The 27,781-nt window shown below is 42.0% G+C and overlaps 1 protein-coding gene across 1 annotated transcript; it reads left to right on the top strand.

The window, feature by feature from the left end:
• Positions 1-26,604, top strand: LOC131344725 (NLR family CARD domain-containing protein 3-like). The gene is made up of 12 exons (XM_058377187.1): positions 1-86; positions 3,292-3,390; positions 11,713-11,829; positions 12,550-12,666; positions 13,284-13,337; positions 14,282-16,063; positions 19,243-19,416; positions 20,409-20,582; positions 22,745-22,918; positions 23,594-23,767; positions 24,452-24,605; positions 24,788-26,604. Exons 2-11 carry the CDS (start codon positions 3,341-3,343, stop codon positions 24,588-24,590), a joined length of 2,955 nt encoding a protein of 984 aa, XP_058233170.1. The 5' UTR covers positions 1-86; positions 3,292-3,340; the 3' UTR covers positions 24,591-24,605; positions 24,788-26,604.
• Positions 26,605-27,781: the final 1,177 nt, after the last annotated feature.

Raw genomic sequence — 27,781 nt, 5'->3', positions numbered from 1 at the left:
CTCTTGAAAAAATGAAAGCGAAAGAGTTTCTTATAATTCTCCTTAGAACTCCAGTTCTGACGGGCGAAAAGAGCCGTTTACGAAAGGTAAGGAAGATATCTCTAAAAACCTTTTAGCCAATAACAACTGGATTAGTTTTGTATACTGTGTGTATTTGTAAAAAATAAAATTAGGAAAAATGAACTAGTTCTTGATTTCTTCTGCTTCAGTAAACGTTTTCTCTCGAACAGGTAGGAGGTTTGTCGTAGTGGAAAATAGGTAAGTGTTAGGAGTGTCACCTGAGCAAAATACCATCTTATATTCGAGCTAATTTCTCTCTCCAACAGTAAAATAAGAATAATGAAATGGAATAAACTCCGCCAGTGGCTTTACCAAGTAATCGGCTTATACTTTAAAACCTTTGTACAATTTGTCAAACATTGACCTATTCACAGCAGAGCCGTGCGGATTCCCGGGGCAAAGATATGATAAAAATGTTATAACGTTAAATACATCATAGCTTGGTGAACTGGGAACTTTTATATTTAAGAAGGTTTATTTTATACGGTTTTTACCTATATTCTTTGTTGAGCACGAAACCAGATCACATGGGATATTTATTTATTTAGTTATTTCTATCTATCTATCTATCTATCTATCTATCTATCTATCTATCTATCTATCTATCTATCTATCTATCTATGTGTTTCTTTAGTTAGTTTATTAGTTAGTTAGTTAGTTAGTTTATTAGTTAGTTAGTTAGTTAGTTAGTTAGTTATAGGCATAAGCTGAAACTGTTGTGTGTGAAAATCCCAGGAGATCAGCAGTTTCTGAAAATTTCATACAAGCTCATCTGCCATAAAAAAATATGCTCGGTTTAATCATGATTAAAGGCACAGAAATCAGACATTTCTTCATTCTGATGTCTGATGTGAACATTAACTATAGCTTATAACCCTGTATCTTTATGATTTTATACATTCTGCTGCTGCTAACCTTAACCCTAGTAAATTGGATGTTGAATGTAAATTTCTAACTTCATTGTTAAGGAAAGCAGCAGGATATCAAATAATCAAGTTGTGTCTTTGAATGTTGAACCATTAATTTTTTAAATGTTTTTAACAGCCCAGAATATCTAAACCAATATGAGTTGTTACCAAATTAAACTAGTAATGGAATAAATAACCCAACTAAACTACCTATATGTGTAGGCCAGTGGCTACATTTAAAAGAGCAACCCAAAATTTTGTACAGTATACAATGAATGGTGGCCTGTCATTTTGCCACTTGCTTCTGTGAACGGAGATTTGTTGGAACTCAGAGCCCCCTCCGAGTGGACGTATCACTGGGTGGAATTTTAGTTTGTGGCTATTTCTCTTAGCTTTCCGTGATCTTACCCAATGAACTCAATAAACTAACAAAAACTTGTAAATAAAAGAGATCTCAGTCAGCAGATGAGAAGAAGCAGGTTTCTTTACTCAGCCATACAGTCAATCACATGCATTTCTGAAGAGAGCAGCTGGTTTGAAAAACCCAGAAAATTCCCTTCTACTTATACCTCGAGTGCCCTGTGGCGCCATCTTCCTTAATTTGCATATGTTGAGCAGCTTTCCCATTATTTTCATGTTTAGAACCATTTTGGCCCCTCCTTACTTAATTTACATACTTTTACCATTTCCCATTATTTTCCTGTTTGTCCCTATACCGTCCCTAAGTTGAGATCATCCTCCCCTTAATGTCACTTTTTCCCCTCTCAAGTTCCCCTTATTTTTAGGCTAATTTGGAAAATTTTTAAGAAAAATAGCGCCTAGATATAAGCGCCCACTTCCTCATCAACTTCATTTGACCGTGACCTCTCAAGTTGACCTCTGCCTTCCACAATCATGTGTAAGTACCCTGACCTTTTCTCTGTTATCTTGACATTTCATTAAATGATTGATCTTAGTTGCACTTCTATTTTTATCGTAAGTAAGCCTTACCATTATACTGCTTCACATCCTCCACGCTTCATTGCCATAAGTTACTGATGTACCAATGCTGTTGATTACCATAGACCGGGTCACAATACCCTAACAGCCTACTACTGTTTTGACTATGTCACAGTGACCCATCTAGCTTACTGCCCACACTGCCTGCTCCAACCTTGGTGCATATTCTGAGGCCTAAGCCTTTAAGCGTTTCATTGCCTTTCCTCGCTGCCTGCTAAGCCTTGTTTAAGATTACATAGTCACATGATATGCACCTCACTCATCCCATCCTGTTTTTCCCTCTAGCTCAGTCAGCCCGCTGTGCTATCTTCCTAAGAGGTCCCAGGGGTACTCTGTGATGCTATCACCGATATCAGCTGTCTTGCCTAGCCAGTGAGCTTACTGGTTTCCACCTATCTGAAAACTCTATTCCTGAGTCTCCCCACCTTGCTCATCACATCATGAGAGATACCATCTGTCTGGATCAGAGCACCCAATTTCACCTGAAAACCTGTGACCAGTCCACCCAGACCTTCTACTGGCACTGGACACGCACCACTTCTCAAGGCATCCAGACTGATGACTTCCCCATTGAGATCTCCTCTGAGGACCCCTCTTCTGACACTTCTTCGCCTCCTAGCTCTCCTGACTCTTCTCCTGGCTTTGTGCCTTTGCCTTACAGTACTCCTTCTTCTCCTGTGTATTCACCTCCAGTTTATCCCACTGATTATTCTCCCACTTCTCCTCAGCAGCCTGAGGTCCCTTCTTCTACTACTCACCCTCCGGTCCCACTGATCCCATTGGATAGGCTGACTGATCTGTAACTTCTAATGTTTTAATAAATTTCTCTTTCCTTCTTCCAGTCTCACTGTGGTTGTTACACTAGTACACTAATATTAATGGCCATGCATGATTATTATAAATTTGCATTAATCAAAGCCAGCTACTAATCAATAGCTAAATAATTTTTGATAGATAAACACTACTTTTAGGCATAGTATTGCTAATTTAAAGCAAAGCATAAACTTTTCTCCGACAGCTTCATGTCAGATATTTACTCAGCAGTCTATATAATGGAAACAGCTCTATTGGTAAAACATAAAATGAAAATTTTATGAAAATCTTATTATTATCTATTATCAGTGAAAAAGCTAGTTAAATATAACAGTTTAAAAAAAAACGCCACTGCAAAGCAAATGCACTATTTGGATAAGCTGTTAAAGCTTCACAGCTCCAGGTTCCTCAGTTTGTGAAAATTGGTGAAGTCTTACATTTTATGTGTTTTTGGTTTCTAAGTATTTGTATGTAGATGTAAGTTGCTAAGGGTATGTATGTGTTTTCCCAGATTTCTGGCTTTTCACTATCTAGCTGTGTCTCCATGAACAGTGAGTGCCATGGATCCACTTCTTACATTAACAGAGGGAGACTTCTCATCTGGACACAAGTAAGAGCCTCTGTATAAACAAATATCTGTGTGAAAATCAGTTTACACATCAGGATCCATTTTCAGAGAATGAATATTTAATAAACTAGGGTGACCATATTTCAGTTTTCAAAAAAGAGGACAGTGGGGGCAGGAGGCGGACAGACACCCACTGTGGGTGGAAGGATCAGGATGGGGTTGGGAGGGTGAAATTATTTTACTGATCTTTAATACATAAACTAATAACATCATTTTCATTCAACTTTTGGCCCTCACCAATAGAAAAATAACAAACAAATAAAAAAAATAGATTAGCATTTAATACCTTTTACATGACACTGTTTTTTTCAAGGCCATAAGTTAAAGTAAAATGAAAAAAAAAAAAAATTAGTTGAAATTAAAAAAAGAAAAAAAAATCCACTATATCAGTCAAAAATCATTTCAGTCCTCATGATGTTCTCTACTATACTTTCCTGAAGAACGAATCTTTCCCAGTACTTACTGATTACCAATCAAATAGGCATGAAAGTCTCAGCTGACTCATTTGGGGTGTTTTAAACTTTGACTAATTTACTTTGCACTCCACCATTCTTCCAATCAAAATACTGAATAAGCAGAGGAAATATTTTCACAGCACTGTGATTGCTTCCATCATTAGAAACACCACAATAAGGTGTCTTCTAGATGTCTTCCAGTGCTTTCAGAGCTATGTCGACCGAATGTGGCACTATCACAGCGTTAATAATTGCTTCAGTCTTTGTACGAGAGCTTGAAAAAAATCTTTGCGTTGTCTCGGAAATAGGGGAAAGCCTTTTTTTCAACAAAGCAGACGTGCAGTCCATTGATCTATAGCTATTGTGATGCTTCGTGGTTTGGAATGTAAAAACTCCCTCCGCAGCAGTAACAGCACCATCTGTTTTACCTGGTCTCACAACATCATCAGTTAATTTGCCTGAAGAGCTTTCTCCTTTAGCTGCAACTGAGAGTTTTGCGGAGCTTATGTGGGCTTCTAGGTCTCTAGAACATTTATTTGACACTGGCATGTACATGCCAGCTTTGCAGGTCTGCCATTCTGCCTCAGACAGATCCCAACCCAGACGAAACCAAAGGAATTTTCTTTGTAAATCATCTGTCAATTACATTTACATTTACATTTACATTTGCGTTTGGGCATCTTTTATGCTATTCAGGAGCCACCCACTGACAGGTAAACTGCTGCTCTCTCTCTTGGCTGTTGCCGTGGTGCTGAGGGATTTAGACGAACTGGCCAATGGTGGCGTGCAACAAGGTGTGGCCTAAGGAGAAAGGTCAAAGTAAAGCCAAAACGCATACAAATAATGACGAGTGTAGAAAGCAAAAGCCAAATCCTGAACATTTTAGAAGATTTAGAAATCCCGCCTGGACGCATTTTTTTAGTCCCAAAAAGAGGACATAACAATATTCCATTGTTTCCCTTCTTCTACCCATCCCGAGGCATACAGAGACTGTGCCGGCTCCAGTGGCATCCGGAGATGGACCAGCTCTAGCCAAGTTCTGCTTGTGAGCATTGGGGTATTCAAGCAGCGCTGTGGACAACAACCTCCTTATTGATTTACATAACACATTATACACATACTGTATCTGCATCACACAATTGTCACCCAAATGAAGATGGGTTCCCTTTTGAGTCTGGTTCCTCTCAAGGTTTCTTCCTCATACCATCTAACGGAGTTTTTCCTTGCCACAGTTGCCTCAGTCACCTCAGGCTTGCTCACTTGGGATAACATCTAGGACTGTCTGTCTGTTTGTCTGTTCATATGTTTGTTGTTTTCTTATGTTGTTTCTCATGTAAAGCTGCTTTGAGACAATGCTCTTCAAAAGCGCTATACAAAAATAAATTGAATTGAATTGAATAACATCACCCTAAATAAACCAAGCAAACAAAGGCAAAGGCAAAACGTGATCAAACAAGCAGATAAAACAGTCAAAAGAATCAAACAGAGTCAAACAATCCAATAGGGCAAATCCAATACACAGAATAAATCCAAAAACAGAAACATGTCAAGAACAAAAGGCAGACAGTAGAATAAACCAAGGCCCGGTATGTGGTGAAAACACTGTAGCGCACTGAGCGGGGACAGAGAACAACACAGAGCCCGGGAGCACGTCAACACCAGCTTTTAATTACTCCGAACTGAAAGTAGAGAAGACAAGAACTCAGGTTAGCAGGAGGGCAGAGGAAAAAAAAAGACAAAAAAAAAAGGATAGCCAACTAAGGAGATTCTTCCCTGAAAGGGCACCTAGGCCAGGAAGGGCTAACGGCGGCAGCAGCGTCCTGGCGAAGGCTGAAAATGGCTGGGGACGGCAGGTGCAGATCCAGGAGGGGCTGAGCTTCAGTGGTTCCACGAAGGCCTTGCTTTAGTCTGAGCTGCCTGCAAAGCAAAACACACCATCCCTATTAGTCCAGCAGGAGGTTTCCCCCTACCTTCTGGGGCTGGCGGGGCCAGCCTCTCTGTTATGTTGCTCAGCTGGAGGGTGAATAGTTTAGCGGCACTTCTGATTGGCCCAGAGCGTTTTGGCGCGCTTTCTCCTGCTCCGCCCTGCACTCCAATTTAGTGGCGCTAGCCATGGTGCTGATCCGCTTCCGTCTATGCGGGCGCCACTGTCCAGGGTGCTGCACCACTGCAGGTTGTGTTTTCCAGGGAGAGGGAGGGGGCGAGGAGCGACTCTCTTCTGCATGCGTGTGGTGGTGTGCACAGCGCCGTCACAGGGCCCCCCCCTTAGCCCCGAGCGCCCACCTGGTGGTCTTTGGGCCAGAGGGAGTGGGCGCGAGAGAGACCATCCGCATTCCCATGTTGGCTCCCGGCTCTGTGCTGGACCTGGAACGAGAAGTCCTGCAAAGAGAGGAACCACCTAGTTACCCGTGCGTTAGTGTCCTTGGCTTTGGCCATCCATTGCAGAGGCGCGTGGTCCGTGACCAGCGTGAAGTGCCGCCCTGCCAGGTAGTAGCGTAGTTCCTCCATGGCCCATTTGATTGCCAGGGCTTCTCGCTCCACTGCAGCGTAGTTTCTCTCAGCAGGGGTTAGCTTCCTTGAAGTGTAGAGGACCGGATGCTCTTCCCCTTCAAATACCTGGGACAGAACCGCCCCGAGACCTGTCTCGGAGGCGTCAGTATAAAGGGTGAAGGAAACTCTGAAGTCAGGATTTCGGAGCACTGGGTGGCTGGTGAGCACTGTTTTCAGCTGTTAGAAGGCTCGCTCGGTTTCCTCCATCCAGCGCACTTGGTCCGGTTGGCCCTTTTTTGTGAGATCTGAGAGAGGGGAGGCTACAGAGGAGAAGTTAGGGACGAATCGTCTATAATACCCCGCCAACCCCAGAAAGGCTCGCACCTGTTTTTTGGTGGTGGGCCGGGGGTACTTCCTGATGGCCTCGACCTTCTTTTCTTGGGGTCGTAGCAGCCCCCGTCCGATGCAGTAGCCGAGGTACTGTGCCTCGGTCAGCCCCAGGTGGCACTTACGGGGGTTGGCCGTCAGTCCTGCCTTCCGGAGGCCGCTCAATACCTCCTTCAGGTGGAAGAGGTGGTCTGACCAGGTGGAGGAGTGGATAAGGACGTCGTCTAGGTAGGCGGCAGCGAAGGCTTTATAGGGCCAGAGAACGATGTCCATAAGACGTTGGAAGGTAGCTGGGGCCCCGTGAAGACCGAAGGGCAGGACTCTATACTGCCAATGGCCTCCAGAGGTGGTGAAGGCGGTTTTGGGTTTAGCGTCTGGGGTTAGGGCCACCAGCCAGTAGCCTTTGGTGAGGTCCAGGGTGGAAACGAACTGGACTTTTCCCAGTCTCTCCACGAGATCATCCACCTGGGGTAGGAATCGAATTCCGAGATTTGGTTGAGCCTCCGGAAATCATTACAAAGGCGGAGGGACCCATCCGGCTTGGGCACCACTACAATGGGGCTGGACCATGGGCTGGTGGACTCTTCAATGACCCCATCTCTTAGCATTTGCTCCACTTCTTTTTCTATAGCCTGACGTCGGGCTTCGGGGACCAACTGCGTTGTTGCACCAACTGCGTGAGCCCTGGAGTGGCCGAGAACACATCTGTGATCTGGTCGATGAGCTTGGTGAGATCTTGCTGTTGGGCTGGCGAGAGCTCCTCTCCCCTCCTGACTAAGGTGCGCTCTTGGGGATCTGTGGCGGCAGAAGCAAACGCAGACACAGCCGGCTGGGCCGGCAACCACCTTTTTAGGATATTGATGTGGTATAACTGTGTGTCTGCGCGCTTACCTGGCTGTTGGAGGCGGTAGTTTACAGGTCCCACCCGTTCAAGGACTGTGTAGGGCCCCTGCCACTTGGCTAGGACCTTGCAGGCGGTATTGGGGACTAGGAGCATTACTTGGTCCCCGGGCTGAAACTCCCGGGGTTGGGCTGGCCGGTTATAGGCTCGCTGCTGGTCTCTTTGGGCTGCCTCCATATGCTCTCGTACGATAGGACCCACTCGGTCTATTCTCGCCTGCATGTCTTGGACATAGTTGATCACAGAGTGGAACAGTGAGTGCTGTCCTTCCCAGGCTTCCCGGGCCACATCTAACAGTCCTCGCGGTTGCCGACCAAACAGGAGTTCGAAGGGGGTGAAGCCTGTTGAGGCCTGGGGTGTTTCTTGAACAGCAAAGAGGATGTAGGGGAGGAGGAGGTCCCAGTTCCTCTCCTCCTCATCTACCACCCGGTGCAGCATCCTCTTGAGGGTCTGATTGAACCGTTCCACCAGCCCATCAGTCTGTGGGTGGTACACGGACGTCCTCAGGTGTTTGACCTGTAAGAGCCGACACAGATCTGCCATTAGTCGTGAGGTGAAAGGCGTACCTTGATCAGTGAGAATGTCCTTGGGGATTCCCACCCGACTAAAGAGCGCGAGGAGCTCTCTGGCGATGTTGCGGGAGGTGGCTTTTCGAAGTGGCACTGCCTCGGGGTATCTGGTGGCATAATCCATCATCACGAGGATGTATTCGTGACCTCGGGCGGACTTCGGCAAAGGCCCGACGAGGTCCATGCCGAGCCGCTCAAAGGGGACGCTGATAATGGGGAGCGGAATGAGAGGGGCCGGTGCTGGCTTCTGGGGGGCTGTCTGTTGGCACTTGGGACAGGCCCGGCAGAAGGCTTGGACTTCTGCCTGCATTCCAGGCCAGGTAAACCGGTCCTTGAGTTTCTCTAGGGTGTTACGCGGGCCCAGATGGCCCCCCAGTGGATGCGTGTGGGCCAGATGCAGGAGGAGGAGCACAGGGACTGGGAGATTTTGGATTACTCCTGCGATGACAGGCCACTCCACGGCTGGGCCCCGGATGAGGACCTGAGCGGATGGGACGGACCGGACATCCCCGTGGATACAGGAGACGGGTATGATCCCTGCCGGTTTTGCTGTCTTGGGGAGAACGCCGGGTCGGACCAGGGTGATGGTACTCCCTGAGTCCAGCAGGGCAGGCACTGAGTGGCCAGTGAGCTCCACGGTGACCCTTGGGGATTCCGGGATAGTGGTCGCATGCAGGACACATCCAGCGAGCCAAGGTTTGGGAGCCCGACCTGGCGGGGTGGGCTCGGGCTCGGTAGGCATGGGCTCGTCCACGGGACCTCGAGGGGGCCGCTCTTCTGGCCTCCTTTTCTCTCCATAGGCCCCTGTGTCTGGCAGCCGGGTGCCCTGGGGCCGGCGGGGAGGTGGTCAGAAATCTGCCTTCCGTAGGTCCCGGCCGATCTCAAGGGTTGCCAGTGCACACTCCAGCCCATCGAGGAGCTCTCTCGGGGAGGTGGGATTACGCAGCCCCATGGCCTTGCGCTCCTCCGAAGGGAGGGCTCGCAGGAACCGGTCCATGGCCACCCGCTCGGTGACCTCTTTGGCCGACAGCTGGTCTGGTTGTAGCCACCGGCGGCAGCAGTGAAGGAGGTCATCCATCTCAGCCCGGGGGTTGGCGCTGGGGTCGTACCGCCATTTATGGAAGTCCCCGGCCGCACTGACTGGAGATCGGCCGCACCGGGTGAGGACTTCGGCCCTTACCAGCTCGTAGTCCTGTGCTTCCTCCATTTCGAGAGCATAATAGGCCAGTTGGGCAGCCCCAGTGAGAAGGGGGGCGAGCACGTTGGCCCAATCATGCCATGGCCACTCTTCCCGTTCCGCCGTACACTCGAACGTCTTGAGGAAGGCCTCCACGTCATCCTCTGCTGTCATCTTTGTGAGGAGGCGCCGGGCAGCGTGGCCGGGGTCTGGGAGAGGGAACGCCACAGCATGGGGCCCTATTCGGAGCTCCTTTAGCTCTTCAGTGGTGGTTATCAGGCCCCGGGCTAACTCCCGTGTAGCCTCCTACTGGTGGATACTTGTCTCTAGCAGGTGCTTTAGAATGTGCTCCAGGCTGACCGCAGGAGCCTGTTCTGCGTCGCCTGCCCGCAAGCTCCACCAGTGTAGTGCACTGAGCGGGGACAGAGAACAACACACAGAGCCCGGGAGCACGTCAACACCAGCTTTTAATTACTCCGAACTGAAAGTAGGGAAGACAGGAACTCAGGTTAGCAGGAGGGCAGAGGAAAAAAAAAGACAAAAAAAAAAGGATAGCCAACTAAGGAGATTCTTCCCTGAAAGGGCGCCTAGGCCAGGAAGGACTAACAGCGGCAGCAGCGTCCTGGCGAAGGCTGAAAATGGCTGGGGACGGCAGGTGCAGATCCAGGAGGGGCTGAGCTTCAGTGGTTCCACGAAGGCCTTGCTTTAGTCCGAGCTGCCTGCAAAACAAAACACACCATCCCTATTAGTCCAGCAGGGGGTTTCCCCCTACCTTCTGGGGGCTGGCGGGGCCAGCCTCTCTGTTATGTTGCTCAGCTGGAGGGTGAATAGTTTAGCGGCGCTTCTGATTGGCCCAGAGCGTTTTGGCGCGCTTTCTCCTGCTCCGCCCTGCACTCCAATTTAGTGGCGCTAGCCATGGTGCTGATCCGCTTCCGTCTATGCGGGCGCCACTGTCCAGGGTGCTGCACCACTGCAGCTTGTGTTTTCCAGGGAGAGGGAGGGGGCGAGGAGCGACTCTCTTCTGCATGCGTGCGGCGGTGTGCGCAGCGCCGTCACAACACACACACAATACTTCACACTAAAGCAGTGGTGTCCATGTGTTTAAATGTCTATACAGGTCCCTCTGCTGGATGATGGGGGAAACAGCGGGCAATGTTGTAACATATTCAGTGCTGTGCAAATGTTTTAGTCAGATATGAAATGAAATGCTACAATGTAATTTAACTTAATAATTATTTTTTATCAATTTACAAAATGGAAAGTGAGCGAACAGAAATGAGCATTTTAATGTGACTACCTTTTGGCTTCAAACCAGCATCATGCACATATTTTACACTTGCACAAAGTCAGGGATTTTGTAGGAAAAGTCAGGCACCTGATTAACCAGTTATACCAAGCAGGTGTTAATGATAATTTTCATATGAAATTTCATATGTAGGTTGAAATACAGTTGTTACCTGAAACAGAAACAGCTGTGTAGTAGCTTGATACTCTATGTGGAACATCCAAAATCTGCCACCACGGTTAGATTGTGGAAGATAGTTTCATGTCACAGGTTCTACACTATGGCAAGATTGAGCACTACAATAAGACACAAGACTTATCTGTATAACAGTTAAGTTTTGTGTCATAATATATAATAACCAGCCTGTCAAGTCTATGATTTGAACTCAGCAGGAAAACACAAGGGAAAAGGGGAAACATTTGGAGTCCAGGCCATGTCAAACAGAAATTCTAACACATTCTTTTCTGAAATGTCACATTTTAGAAGAAACAGAATACTTGTTCCGAAAGCATATTAAATGACTGTTCTGTAAACAAGTAACATAGGCGTAAAAAGAAGAGAGTTTAGTCTGAGGGTGTGAGAGTAAAGAGAAAGCTTTTAATGAAAGTGTAAAGTGTTAGCCAATTTGAACCTCTGGGTTTATGTTCTGCAGTGTCTGTTCATGTTAATGAACATGTACTCAAAAAATACAGTTGTTGATATACAATATGGAGAAACTATTTATAATCAGAGTATGTGAGCAATAAGAACAGGAATTAATTTGATAAATGTGCAGCATAATGAATGTTACAGTACAGTACCTTATATCAAATATACAATATGTAGAAACAAATTTATTTAATGAAAGACTAGTGGAATGTATTGTGATAATACAATATTGTGAATGTGTTCAGGAACAGTACATTAGCTTATATTAATCTCATGTTCAGTGGCCAAATCACATTTGTGTTTTCCAGTGTCTGTTACTGTTAATGAAAAATGTAAAATATGTCTTAAAAAAATTTAAGAAATCACTAAACTGTTTCGATATTGTTGTTCAGTGTAACCCAGGTAAATAGACCAGACTCACCATTACCCAGCTATGTCTCCATGAATAGTGATCCGTCTATGGATGTTTTTCTTACATTCAAAGATGGCGAGCCCTCACCTGGACACAGGTAATAATGCCTGAACTATGTTTTATGAGTAAACCAATTGAGGCAAGTGCAAAGCTTGTCTGTGAAGCAGATTTACTGTATTCTCTCAAGTAACCTCTTTTAGGATGTAACCTTTCACCACTATCACTGAGATACATTAAACATATAATATAACAGGAAATATAATAAGGAGACATGGTCCAATACTCATATGGAGGTCTGTAATAGCACTTTAGCAACAGGAGGGTATGGAGATTTACTATATTGTTATTTATAAACTCTCAATTTGTTGATTAGGGTAAAATCTAAACTCTTATTGATCTATAGAACATACACATCAGAATAGCAGATCATGAGAATTCTTTCAGGAAGCCACGTTTAGGACATAGTCTTTCACCAACAATTCTGAGGTACATTAAACATATAACAGTTAAGTGTTTTGCCAAAAAATATAAGAACTAGCCTGTTGAAAATATGATTTGAACTCCAGTCAGCAGGAAAACATGAAAGTAAAGGGGAAACCTCATAAATACAGCTGTGGATATACAAAATGAAGAAACTATTTAGAGTCAGATTATTTTATTATTATAATATATAATATCTATCTATCTATCTATCTATCTATCTATCTATCTATATATATATATATATATACATATATATATTATAATAATAATATAATATAATAATATAATATATAACTTAAATTTTCAATGCTGTTTCCATATTTTTCTTCTTCAGTGTAACCCAGGTAAAGAGACCAGACTCACCATTACGCAGCTATTTCCCCATGAAGAGTGATGCGTCTATGGATGTTTTTCTTACATTTGAAGATGGAGAGCCCTCACCTGGTAACAGGTAATAACAACTCTGTGCACTTTGGGTTTTTTTTATGAATAAACCAATTTGGTGAAAGGGCAAAGCTTGTGGGCACTATGGATTAGGGTGAAACATATTATCTTCTGAAACATTTTTTAGAAGAAACAACATATGTGGGCTGGTAGCACATAAAATGACATGACTGTGCTGTAAGCAAGTAACACAGGTGTAAAAAAGGGAGATATTTTATTCAGAGTAGATACAAATAAAGTGCGTCACAGCACAATACATGCCACAAAACATGTTCATTATCTAGTACTGGGCTGTGGGGTGTTAGGAAACAGCCTTTGAAGTTGCAGATGCAAATGCAGGTCAGTTTATTAGAAATGTTCCAAAAGGTAAACCGGCAAATAGGAATGTGATAGTGAGCATGTGTGCTGGGAACTGTAGTTTATGGCAGCCATGTTTGTAGGCCAATTGACACTCACATGACACATTCACATTGCTTTTTTGTCTACCTCTAAATGAAAAAAAAAATAATTTGCCTAAAGTATTTCAAAACACTTCTGTTCTAACTCCAACATGTACAATCTTGTTCTAATATAATTTAATATTGATAAAAATAAATATAACACTTAATTCTGGGTTTCATACAGTTTCCTGCAGATGGATGGGACCAGAAAGGTCCAGAAGATTATCACAGATCCAGGGTAAGATCATGACCGTCCACATGACAATGACAGTTTCATCCTGGTATTGTGCTTCTTTCCATTCATTTCCTGCTACAGCGTTCCAGACCCACCTGCAATAAACGAAAATCCGCGATACATGGACGCCACCCCCAAATGCTTTTTATTTTATTGTTTAAGCCATAAATTACCCTCCCACACTCTTTACACACACAGAGAAAACATTTGCAAAAATATAGCGAGATGAATTTTGGGTAAATTCATAAAAATATCACATTCATAGTGAGTATCTGTATGTATGTACTGTATGTATGTATGTTCCTAGCCAGAAGCCTTAGAAGGTGCAGAGTGTTTGAGCGACATAATTGGGCTTGCAGAAAAACTGTAAAAATACAGCATACCCAGAACAAACCGAAACACGGTACAGTGACACACGAAGAACTGGGATGCTGGAGAATTCTGCTTCCCTTTCCCCAACTGCACGCATAGCCAGCAACAGCCAATCACAACCATGATTAAATGAATGGGGCATTCCGATTGGCCAGACTCGTTCCTCCATCCATACTGTATTTTGATTTTCAGCATCCCTAAACAATGCTTTCCTAAACAATGCTATGCTGTACAGTATTTGATATATTATTAAAATTTTACTTTACTTTAATTAGTGTTTATATTTTGTAATTAATAATTATATTTTTATTAATAAATTACCATATTTCAACATAAATACAATTCACTATAAGGTTTGCGGATACCGTGATATACTGGAAAAATCCGCAAAAAAAATTTGTTATGTTCCAAATAAAAATATGAACCGTGATATAGAGGGGGATTACTGTATTCTAAACAAACTGTATTTCCATAAATGGATGAGATTATCTAATGCTTAAACTGTAGTTTGGACTGAAATAAGAGCTTGTAATTGAGGTCTTACCAAATTTCTTTCCCACACCATCATATTACAGGTGTGAACCTTCATCTGCTGGAACTGATGTTCAGGGAAACTACAAATTAAATCTGATGAAGAAGTTTTATCATGTAAATGATGTGATAACAAACCAAGGAAACCAAACACTTCTTAACGAAATCTACACAGAGCTCTACATCACAGAAGGAAAAAGTGGAAAAGTCAATAATGAACATGAGGTGAGACAGATCGAGGCAGCATCCAGGAGAGCAGCAACAGAGGAAACACCAATCAAATGCAATGACATCTTTAAACCTTTATCTGAAGAAGACAAACCCATCAGGAGCGTTCTGACAAAGGGAGTCGCTGGCATTGGAAAAACAGTCTCTGTGCAGAAATTCATTCTAGACTGGGCTGAAGGGAAAACAAATCAGGATGTTTATCTCATATTTCCACTTCCTTTCAGAGAGCTCAATCTGATGAAGGACCAAAAACTGAGTCTGATGAAGCTTCTTCATTTCTTTAAGGAGATAAAAGAAACAAACTTTTCCAGTCTGCACAAAGTTCTGTTCATTTTTGATGGTTTGGATGAGTGTCGTTTCCCTCTGGATTTCCAGAACACAGTGAGAGTGTGTGATGTAACTGAATCAGCATCAGTGAATGTGCTGCTGATAAACCTGATCAAAGGGAATCTGCTTCCCTCTGCTCTCATCTGGATCACCTCCCGACCTGCAGCAGCTGATCAAATCCCCTCTGAGTGGTTTAATCGAGTCACAGAGGCACGAGGGTTCAATGACCTACAGAAGGAGGAATATTTCAGGAAGAGGATCAGAGATCAGAGTCTGAGCAACAGAATCATCACACACCTGAAGTCATTAAGAAGCCTCTACATCATGTGCCACATCCCAGTCTTCTGCTGGATTACAGCCACTGTTCTAGAGAGAATGTTGGGTGAAGCAGAGAGTGGAGAGATCCCCAAGACTCTGACTCAAATGTACACACACTTCCTCATCATTCAGACAAACATCATCAAGAAAAAGTACACATCGAGCAGAGAGGCAGATAAAGAAATGGTTCTGAAACTGGGTAAACTGGCTTTCAGGCAGCTGATGAAAGGAAACCTGATCTTCTATGAGGAAGACCTGAGAGAGTGTGGCATTGGTGTGACTGAAGCATCAGTGTACTCAGGTGTGTGTACACAGATCTTCAGAGAGGAATTTGGACTTCACCAGAGTAAAGTGTACTGCTTTGTTCATCTGAGCATTCAGGAGCACCTCGCAGCTCTGTATGTACACCTGAAATTGATGATTGAAAAGAAAAATGTTTTTAAAAAGACAACAACCAACATACTGAGGCCAAAATTTACAATCTCAGATGTACACAAGAGTGCTGTAGATCAGGCTTTAGAGAGTAAAAATGGACATCTTGACCTTTTTCTTCGCTTTCTTCTGGGTCTCTCACTGGAGTCCAATCAGTCCCTCTTACAAACCATAGTGAGACTCAGAAGAAGTAGCTCCAACCATAACCAGGAAACAGTTCATTACATCAAGGAGAAGATCAGAGAGAATCCCTCAACAGAGAAATCCATCAATCTGCTCCACTGTCTGAATGAACTGGGAGATCATTCTCTAGTTGAGGAAATCCAACACTACCTGAAGTCTAGAAATTTACAACAAAACAAACTTTCTCCATCTCAGTGGTCAGCTGTGGTGTTTATGTTACTGACCTCAGTGCAGGAACACAATGTGTTTGTCCTGAATAAATATATTAACAATCACTGTACATCAGACAAGGTTCTTCTGAAGCTCCTGCCTGTGGTTGCAGCATCCAGAAAAGCTGAGTAAGTAATGTTGAATAAACTGTTACAACATTCTTACAGCATACTGTACATACAAGAAACAAGTCTTTGTCAGACCTGAAAGATAAAATAAGAGTTTTTAATGCACGACATGGCCAAAAGTTTGTGGGCACCTGAACGTCACAGTTGCTCATTCCAGAATAATTCCCCTTTGAACCACTCCAGCCACAGGGCTCAAGCCAGAGACAGGCTGACCATCCATGCAGCTTGTTAAAAGCCAAGGTCCCACCCAAGTAGAGGGGTTTGGGTTGGCCCTAAATGCAGCCCCTCATATGTCAGGCCTGTTTCTACCGGCCACCCTTCGTTGGGGCAAGGACAGACAAGCGGGCCTCCAAGTCGTTATTGACTCAGGGGCTGCAGGTAATTTCATTGATGAAAAACTAACCCGCCGGCTGGGCCTACCACTAGAGAATCTCTCACATCTACTGCCAGTTGCCGCCCTGGATAGCCGGATAATCTCCCAGACAGCCCAACTTACCCTGCATATTGGGCATCACACAGAGCTCATTACCCTGTTTGTCACTATGGTCCCTGAACTCGGCCTCATCCTAGGTTTCCCCTGGCTGCAGCTACATAACCCCCCACATAGACTTGTCCATGTCCTTCAAATGCCTGACCCCGGGTCCCAAACTATAGTCGAGGTGGATGCCTCCAACATTGGGGTGGGAGCAGTCCTGCCCCAATGCTCAGGCCCAAAAGGGGAATTGCATCCATGCGCGTATTTCTCCCATTGGCTGACCGCCCCTGAGAGGAACTATGATGTGGGGGATTGTGAGCTCCTGGCTGTAAAATTGGCCTTGGAGGAATGGAGACACTGGCTAGAGGGAGCCAGCCAACCATTCCTCATCCTCACTGATCATAAAAACCTGACATGCATCCAACAGGCCAAGCATCTGAATCTGCGACAGGCCAGATGGTCCTTGTTCCTTTGCCCGCTTTGAATTCATATTGTTTTTTAAACCGGGGTCAAAGAATCTTAAGCTGGATGCACTTTCACGCCAGTGGGATCCTCCATCTCCTGACCCTGCCCCCCAGCCCATAGTTCCAGCATACAAGATAGTGGCATCTTTACGCTGGGGCTTGGAGGAGGTGGTCTGCCGCGTGCTCCAGCAGGAGCCAGATCCAGGAGGAGGTCCACCAGGCAAGCTTTATGTTCCTCGGTCTGCCTGACCACAGGTTCTCACCTGGGGTAATACCTCTCCCTTTGCAGGGCACCCGGGGGCAGTCCGGACTCTGGAGTTCCTACGGCGTAGGTTCTGGTGGCCTGCTATGGACAGGGATGTCCGGGCCTATGTGGTAGCCTGCCAAACTTGTGCTTGTAATAAGGAGCCTTGGGCCTGCCTGCAGGGCCTGCTTCACCCACTCCCCATACCATCTCGGCCTTGGTCCCACATTTCTTTAGACTCTGTCACCGGCCTGCCGGTATCTCAAGGGATGACAGTCATCCTTGTGGTGGTGGACCGGCAGAAGGCCAGGGTGGCACTGCAAGCTGCTGTCTGGAAAAGCGCTTGTGCGGCCAACCGCAAAAGACATATGGCTCCCACATTCCGTCCCGGCCAGCGGGTCTGGCTGGCGACTAAAGATCTGCCACTGTTGGTGGAGTCCAACTATATCAGAACTATATCAGTTCATTTAAGGTCCTAAGGCGGATAAACCCGGTGGCCCACCACCTGGAGCTTCCTCGCTCCATGAGAATTAATCCAACTTTTCATGTGTATAGGCTGAAGCCGTTTCTCTGTAGTTCCCTGGCGCCTACTGCTGAACCAGCCCCCCCACCACCGCGTATCATTGATGGATCCCCTGCCTTTACGGTTCGGCCAATCTTGGACTCCCATCGTCATCGCCGGGGCGTACAGTATTTGGTGGACTGGGAGAGGTATGGTCTAGAGGAGCGCTCATGGGTGCCAGCTCGCCACATCCTAGACCCTGACCTGACTTCCGGTCAAGGACCTAGAGCCTTTCTGTTATAACAAGCACCACTCTTCTGGAATGTTTCCACTCAATATTGGATTGTGGCTGTGGGGATTTGTGTTCATTCAGCTACATAAGCCTTAGTGAGATCCCAAATATGTTCACTGGTGTTGAGTTCAGGGACACTCAGTTCAATACAATCCATTTCAATTGTATTTATAAAACACTTCAAACAATGGACATTGTCACAAATCAGCTTTGTTTTTATTCCCTGTGTTTAATAAGCAAGATGCGTTGGTGGAGTTCCAACTTTGTAGTAACAGTTTAGGGGAGAAGAACATATGGGTGTGATGGTCAGGTGTCCATATACTTTTGGCTATATAGTGTACATTGCATATGGAAAAAAACAAAGTGTTAAATAGTATTAGAGGAAAATAGTGGAGAACGGTGTTGTGATGCAGACGAACATGCAGCAGTGTAACTGAAATGATCTGTAATTGATTTTTTTTTACAATTAACAGTAAAGTATATTATTCCTCTTACACAAAAAGAATTTGTTCACCAAACAAGTTATTACTGATTTAGATGAGACAGCTGCCTGCCTTTCCTCTTTTGATAACATACACACACACACACACACACACACACACACATGCACACACATGCACAAAAAAACTGTTCATATCACTCCACTTCACTGTGTTCACAACATTCCATTTCTACTGAGAGTTTGTTACACTGAAGTCATTACTACAGTAGAGTTAGTGACATCATCGGTGGACATGGCAAGCAATACATTTTTTATGAGTATAATTTATGACTTAAAATATTAAAGCTCATTAAATGAAGATGAAAAGGAAGAAGTGACGCCAATTTCACCAGAATTTTGAATGGAAATGTTCAAATCACTCTGGGCCCTAATGAGCAGCAAGTCTACAGCCGAATCACAGCCGATAATCAGTATAGTGACACTTTCATTTACAACCCCAAAGTTCCTCACTTGAAAATAATAAGACAAAAAAAGCACAAAGCATATTATATTGTAAAAAAAAAAAAAAAAAGAAGGTGTAAAGTTTTCTTTTGTGGAAAATGTTCTGAATATTAAAAGGTGCTTGAACTGAAGACTTCTTCCATAAATCTGACATAAGTCACCATACAAAAATCTATACCGTATCACTATTATATTCAGGTTAGAGGACATGTTATATTGTACACTGTTAATGTATCATATATTTTGTTCTTTTCTGTAGGTTTAATAATTGTGGCCTAAATGAGGAAGGTTTTGCAGCTTTGGTCTCAGTGCTCAGCTCTGAATCCTCCAATCTGAGAGAACTGGATCTGTCTAGGAATAAAATCAGAGACTCAGGAGTGAAGTGTCTCTCTGCTGTACTGGAGAATCCTGACTGTAAACTGGAGACACTGGGGTAAGATCATCTCTGCTGGATGTCTACTGGTCTCAGCCAGTGGTGGAAATGTCTTCAATAAAAAGGAAAATTGTAAAAAGCAACAATTTTGATTTTACAGATGTCAGGTAACATCCTGGTAATTCAATTCAATTCAATTCAATTTTATTTGTATAGCGCTTTTAACAAAGAGCATTGTCTCAAAGCAGCTTTACATGAACCACATAAGAAAACAACAAACATATGAACAGACAAACAGACAGACAGTCCTAGATGTTATCCCAAGTGAGCAAGCCTGAGGTGACTGAGGCGACTGTGGCAAGGAAAAACTCCCTTAGAATTAAACTATCAGGGATTTTCCTCCTGCACTGAGCACTGTGTGATGAAGAACTCAACATTCATAAAGACTCTCGCAGTGCTATGGCCCGCACTTCTGTGTTGTCATGTGCTTGTTTGGTTTATATTGCTGATTGTGTTTTTGTTTTGATTCATGTCTTGTCTCCACCCATGTCCTGTCATTGGTTGTCTCCCTCATGGTTACGATCTCCTGACCTCTGCCTGTTTCCTGTTCTGATTTTGGATCATATTTTGGATTTGTCTGCTCTGCTTTAAAACTTTAAGATAAAACCATAATTTAATATAAAACCAAAATTAACTTTAAAGTGCATTTTCTGTAAAAAAAACAAAAAAAAAACAGAAAAAAACAGAAAAAAAAAGAATAAATCTTCACTGGAACCAGCTAAATGTCCAAACAAAAATAAAAAATATTGAAATATGTCATATATTCCTCAAAATATTAATACATTTGGTCCCACTGAAGACTGACACACACACACGCTTATGCACAATAAACAAATTTTACTGACTTACGGCTTTCATATATAAATCATGATTAAATACTAAGTTTATAGACTAATTAGATTAAAGACTATTGTAACTCTTTGATGAATAAGTTCTTACTGATCTGTGTCCTGAACTGAGAGAGTGAAGAGTGTGTCATTGTCTCTCTGCAGGTTGTCTGGTTGTGAAATCTCAGATGAAGGCTGTGATGCTCTGACTTCAGCTCTGAGATCAAACCCCTCACACCTGAGAGAACTGGATCTGTCTGTGAATAAACTCAGAGACTCAGGAGTGAAGTGTCTCTCTGCTGTATTGAAGAATCCTCACTGTAACCTGGAGACACTGAGGTAAGATCATCTCTCTGAAAGTCACATGATCTGATCCTCAGTAAGACACATTCTCTAATAGAGAGACTGAAACAGGGGTTTTAGGTTCAGTATCAAATATCCTGAGGAGGAAAATCATTTCAGAGCATGTTTAATCTTTTTTCCTACTGATATGATCACACTATTTATGTAATCAGCCATTCATGGCTGAGTTTCCCGAAAGCATCGAAATACCTTATTGTTTAATGGTAATGTGAGCATGACTTTGAACTCTCTCTTTCCGAGAATTTGTCATTTTTCTGATGTAGATTTTTCAAAAGTAAAATCTTTCGATAATAAAATAAATCATTTTAGTCTGGCAGAAAAATGTCCAGGAATATGGTAGAGTTGTTAGTTTTGTCATTTATACTTTTTCATGGTTTGAGAAATTCTGTTCTGAATCAATTATGTAACTTTTTCAGATCTTTTCACACACTATAAACAAATAACACAATCTCTATTCATTTTTTTGTTACTGCTGTTTAAAATGTCAAACATGATTCACAGTAACACACAATGATTTAGACCAGCTCAACAGGTTCTTCTGAAAGTTCTTCATCCTCTCTATGACACTAGCCACCATCCCACCCTGTATGAAATCAGCTACCATCCTTTTTTCCTAAAAACCAATAGCCTTAATGACTACAGACCATTTACACCTTCACGAATATTCATGAAGCGCTTTTGAGAGACTGGTCTCACAACACATGAAATTCAGTCTGCCCCCTACCTTTAACCCACATCAGTTTGCAGACAGTCAGACCCACAGAAGAAGCCATGGCCATAGACCTTCACACTGCACTGAGCCACATAGAACTCCAGGGAACTTATTTAAAAATGCTCTTCATAGACTACAGCTCAGCTTTTAACATGATCATCTCAGATATCCTATTCAGCACACTGGCTTTACTAGACCTGTCTCTTCTTTATAACTATGTAAAGGTCACAATCTGCCAAAAATCTGTTAATCTTGGTTCTCACAACTTTTTACCATTATGCACAGCATCGGCTCTCCACAAGATAGTATGCTGAGCCCACTACTCTGCTCTTTGTATGCATACAGTATGACTTTACTTCTGCCCATCCCACCAAGACCATCAATAAATTTGTGATTGACACCAAAGTGATCAGACTCATTTCAGGAGGTGATAAATCAGCTTACAGAAATGAGGTCCAGAAACTGGCAGTGTGATGCTTAGATAACAACCACCATAAAAACAAAAGTAAAGGGAAAGGGTCAACAGCTTAAAATTCCTGGTAGTTCACATATCCGATGATCTCTCCTGGTCTGCCAACACCAAAGTAGTCATCAAAAATGCACAGCAGTGGCCACACTCAATCTAATACATTTATATATTTATAAACAACACTATTCAACCCCCTGCCCTAATCCCCAAACCCTATTCAGTCTGTTCTCGTTTTTAAATCCATGCAAGTAGAAAGTCTGGAAATCAAGATCAGATATCCAAGTTGAAGAAGACTGAGTTCATAGATCCAAGTATTTATCCAGTGGTTGCTCAGAATGCAGAAGCATGCTAGTTCCAGTCTCATGTGTCAGAGACAGTGAAAAGTCTAGAAAAACAGAAACAGTGTCAGATAGATCCTGTCCACAACTGAACAGGAATCCCCACTGTAAACTGGAGACACTGAGGTAAGATCATCTCTCTGAGAGTCACACGAAACATTCTCTAATAGTGCAATCGAAGCAGAGGTTTTAGGCTCAGCATCAAATATCACGAGGAGGAAAATTTTATTCCGTTTTCACTGATGTTTTTCCTGATCTGATCACAGTATTTCTGTATTCAGTGTGTTTAGTAGTATAAACAGATATGGACCGGGTTTAATGGTAGAGCAAGCATCATTGAACACTCTCTCTCTACCAGTTAACATGATCTTAACTTTGAAATGTTTTAGGAACCTAAACCCTGATTGTTCTTGTAAATATAACTAAATTTGAATTACACATGTGCACACACAAACACAATAAATCTAATTTGTTATTTGGTGATTATTCTCATATCATTTATAAGATTTTGTATTTAATTGTGATTTACGACTGCAGTGACTCTTTAATGAAAAAGTTCCTGCTGAACTGATCTGTGTCCTGAACTGAGAGTGAAGAGTGTGTCATTGTCTCTCTGCAGGTTGTGTAATTGTAAAATCTCAGTTGAAGGCTGTATTGATCTGGCTTCAGCTCTGAGATCAAACCCCTCACACCTGAGAGAACTGGATCTGTCTGTGAATAAACTCAGAGATTTAGGAGTGAAGTGTCTCTCTGCTGTACTGAAGAATCCTCACTGTAAACTGGAGACACTGAGGTAAGATCATCTCTCTGAGAGTCACATGACCTGATCCTCAGTAAGACACATTCTCTAATAGTGAGACTGAAGCAGAGGTTTTAGGTTCAGCATCAAATATCCTGAGGAGGAAAATTTCATTCTGTTTTCACTGAAGTTCTTCCTGATCTGATCACAGTATTTATGTATTCAGGGTGTCTAGTAGTATAAACAGATCAGGACCAAGTTTCGGAAAAGCATTACCAAACAAACATCATAGTTTAATGGTAGAGCGAGCATCACTTTGAACACTCTCTCTCCCAGTTAACATGATCTTAACTCTGAAATGCTTTTTACGAAACTCAGTCCTGATTGTAAATTGTATTAAATTGAATGTATCACACACACACACACACACACACACACACAGGGCCACAATTATGAATCTTTTAGTAAAGTTGTGTGTAAATGTTTGTGTAAAATGTTATGTTTGCCAAACTGAACTAAACATTTCTGACAGAAAGTCTGATTTTCTTTGTTCTCGTGTGTTTATGTTGATCACAGTAATGTTTCATGTGCGTTCCTGACACAACTCATTTACATGTAGTGACACACACACACATAAACGCCACAGTATATTCCACATATATAAGAGCAGTAATCCATCCAAATGATATAAACTGAGAGAGTGAAGAGTGTGTCACTGTCTCTCTGCAGGTTGTATAGTTGTGAAATCTCAGGTGAAGTCTGTGCTGCTCTGACTTCAGCTCTGATATCAAACCCCTCACACCTGAGAGAACTGGATCTGTCTTGGAATAAACTCAGAGACTCAGGAGTAATGTGTCTTTCTGATCTACTGGAGAATTCTTACTGTAAACTGGAGACACTGAGGTAAGATCATCTCTCTGGGAGTCATGTGACCTGCAGAGGTTTTAGGTTCAGCATCAAATATCCTGAGGAGGAAAAGCATTTCATTTCAGTCCACACTGAAGTTCTTCCTGATCTGATCACAGTATTTATCTATTCAGTGTGTGTAGTAGTATAAACAGGTCAGGACCGAGTTTCCCAAAAGCATCAGAGCACAAACATCATAGTTTAAAGGTAGAGTGAGCATCACTTTGAACACTCTCTCTCCCAGTTAACATGATCTTAACTCTGAAACTCAGACCTGATTGTTCTTGTAAATTTGATTAAATTGAATCTAACAATTCCATTCATTTGTATAGCACTTTTAACAATGGAGATTGATTCAAAACAGAATACACAAACATACACACACACAGAACCCCAATTATGAATCTTCAGTAAAGCTATGTGCAAATGTTTGTGTAAGCCAAACTGAACTGAACATTTCTGACAGAAAGTCTGATTTTCTTTGTATTCGTGTGTTTATGTTGATCATGGTAATTTTTCACGTGTGTTCCTGACACAACTCATTTACATGTAGTGACACACTCACACACACACACACACACACACATAAACTCCACAGTATATTCCAGATATAAAAGTACAGTAATCCATTCAAATGATATAAACTGAGAGCGTGAAGAGTGTGTCATTGTCTCTCTGCAGGTTGCGTGGTTGTGAAATCTCAGGTGAAGGCTATGCTGCTCTGACTTCAGCTCAGTTATCAAACCCCTTACACCTGAGAAACCTGGATCTGTCTGGGAATAAACTCAGAGACTCAAAAGAATCAGCTCTTCAGTCTTAAGCTACAGAACCTGAGGTGATTTACATTTATTTCAGAAAATCAAAACTTAAAATATCCAAATATCTAGACTTGTTTGACACTTTTTATTTACTGAAGAAAAAGTTTCAGTAACCTGGTCCTATTTCTATAAACAGCAACTAATTTTAATCTGGTTCATATTCAGTGAGTTACAAATTTTTGTTTTTCTTTACTTTTAGTATGTGAAGAATTTTCACCTGAACCACTCTGGCTGTTTTCCCCTGATCTCCCTCATCAACAAGGAGTTTCCACACACACAACTGTGTCTCATTCAGTTTGTGTGTAAAATCTAGAGACTGTTGTGTGTGAAAATCCCAGGAGATTAGCAGTTTCTGAAAAACTCCAAGCAGCTCATCTGCAAAAATCAGACTTTTTCTTCATTCTGATGTTTGATGTAAACAATAACTCAAGCTCTTGACCTGCATCTGTATGATTTTACACATTGTGCTGCTGCCATCTGATTAGCTGAATATAAGCAGGTGTACTGAACAATGTGAGTGTAATATACTGAGTACAGTGGGTGGATGTCCAAGAACTTTCTGTAAGTTATTTATTTATTTAGTTGTTTGTTTGTTTGTTTATTTATTTATTTATTTATTTATTTACAAAGTACAAAATATTAACACTACTCTGCTCTAACTCTTCAAATCCAACAGGTTATTTTTAATTCATTATAAAATATACATTTTTAATTGGTAGATGCTCAAACCCCATGTAGTTTAGGGTTAGGGTTACAGTGAGCTGTTCTATAGAATAAAATGTACTGTAGAATTTCTAAATCATAAAAATCTGTCAGTTTCAACAGAGCCAGGATGCTATTTTAAAGCATTATAAAATGGACATTTTAAATTAGTAAATGATTAAACCCACTCAGCTGATCGCCATGAGCTACAATATGCTGAAAAAAGTTATTCTTTTGACATTAAATTTAAAAGATCTATTAACTGAATTAAGTTAAGACAAGATTAATCTAATATAAAATGCTCACTTCTAATGGTGATCTATTTTGCTCTAATAGAGGATTCACAGTGTTGCAGTGGGTAGCATTGGTACTTTACAGCACCAGGTTTCTGGGTTTGATCCTGTGCTTGGTTTAAGAGTTTCACATGCTCATGTGGGTTTCCTTTGGGTTCCTTTAAACTTGAAATTGAAATGTGTTAACCTTCTAGAAAAAAATAAAAAATTATACAATTAAAAAATTTAATTAATACAATTTTATTCAGCTCTGAACTGATATAAGTGGGTTTGATCATCTACCAATTTGAAATGTCCATTTTATAATACAGTAAATTAACCACCTGAAACAATTATACTGACTGATCCAGTGGCTTATAATTGCAATTGCTTTAAAATTCTGTAGAAAAGTCAATCATCTGTACTGTAAGTATAGAGTAGATTATTCATGGGTGTAGATCTGGTTTAGACATTTTGGGGTCGAAGTGTGAATCGGTATGATTTCCCATATTTTATCTAATTCAATTAAAAAACAAAGTAAACTGAATGAAGAAACTGTTTTTGTTATATCTGTTTATCTCTGTTTATCGTTGTTTATTGCTAATTTGCTGTATTGATTGTTATGGTTATACTGCAGTGAATTAGCTAGCTAGCTACAATATGTGTGGAGTGTTGTTAGCTAGATTACACCATATTATCCTAACTCCTCCTGAGTACATTTCTACTGAGTATATTTTACTCTCCCACTGTGTCCAGCGATGCAAAATAGTGTACTGAACAGCTTTTCTCTTCCTCTTTAAAGCTAGCTGTGATCTGCTCCCACAGTCACATGGTTCATGCAACATGCTGCGAGGAGACAGTTGCAAGATACCAACTAGTGTGGGGCGGGGGGATGGGGGGGTTTGGCTTTTGGCATTCTTACATCTTATTTATTGTGACAACTCGAAATCGATTAGTAACATCAATAATGTTACAAAATAAATTACTTCTACAGTCATACACGTCTTAATATTTCATAGCGTTGCTCTTTAAACCTCATAGTTTTTCGCCATTTTTAATGTACAATATTATTTAAAAAGGTTTAGCCTGTATATTTATAAATATTAAGTGTTGTTTTGTTGTAACTTATTTATTTAAAATGATCAGTTTGTGTAAAAGTTATGTTGCTTTGTTTGTTCAGAAGCTATTACTGCTAAGTGTCTAAAAGCCGTGCACATAAAATTTACATGCGGCTCATTAGTAGTTCTTTAAAGAAGAATGACTGGTTTAACGGCAGTTCGCAGCTGGCCTGGATCTAGAGTAAAGTGGACACCGCCTGATTAGACCTTTGACCGCAACAAATGCAGTGATATTCTGCGAGATGTGCTGCTGTTCCTCCCCTGAGGATTTTTCCAATTATGAAAGAAACCACAATGCTATGTTAAAAAGCTAAATAAAAACATTCCACAAAACAACGACTGCTGACTGAAGGTGAGTGACCTCTCTAATAAACACACAAAAAAGAAGTATGTGTTTATAGTCTGTGTGTGTCTAGGTAACATAAAGAATTGCTTATATTTTTGCAAGGACAGTAGAAATATGAAATCATCAAAATAATAAGACTTTAATAGGCTGTAATTAATAAAAATAAAAATGAATTCATGAATGAAAATGAATGAAACCTTTAACATTTACAAATGTGAAATGTGTTTTATTAAAAATGGAGAATTTTTACTGCATGCTAAAGTCCACTCAGTACGATAACAACAACTAAAACACCCATGTATCCTTCACCTGTGAGCCCCCTATCGCTAGTTCCCAAATTCCCAGACCTGATCCTGGAAAACCTCCTGTCCTACACAGTTCAGTGTTTTCCTGATAATTAATGAAACTAATCAGCTAATTAACATCTTTACATTAACATTTGAATTACCATCTTTAGCACTAAACTGTACAGGACAATACAACTGTATTTTTTTAAAAAAAAAAGGTTATTATATGATCATTGTTTAAGAAACAAGAAACATAATTTATTCAGGGACTAATAAATGAATAATTTAATAATAATTAGTAACACCTGTATACCTGCTCATTATCTCACTTATCCAATCAGCCAATCATGTAGCAGCACAACATAAGAACAGCTCCAAATGCATATTGAAGCTTTAGGTGGAGAGTTAAAACATCACCACCCAGACCTGTAGTATTATGTTGAATTAAGTTAGCAGACACACATCACC

This window comes from Hemibagrus wyckioides, linkage group LG24 (assembly GCF_019097595.1).
Source record: "Hemibagrus wyckioides isolate EC202008001 linkage group LG24, SWU_Hwy_1.0, whole genome shotgun sequence".
NCBI classification, from domain to species: Eukaryota; Metazoa; Chordata; class Actinopteri; order Siluriformes; family Bagridae; genus Hemibagrus; species Hemibagrus wyckioides.
This window is presented reverse-complemented; position numbering and strand designations above follow the sequence as displayed.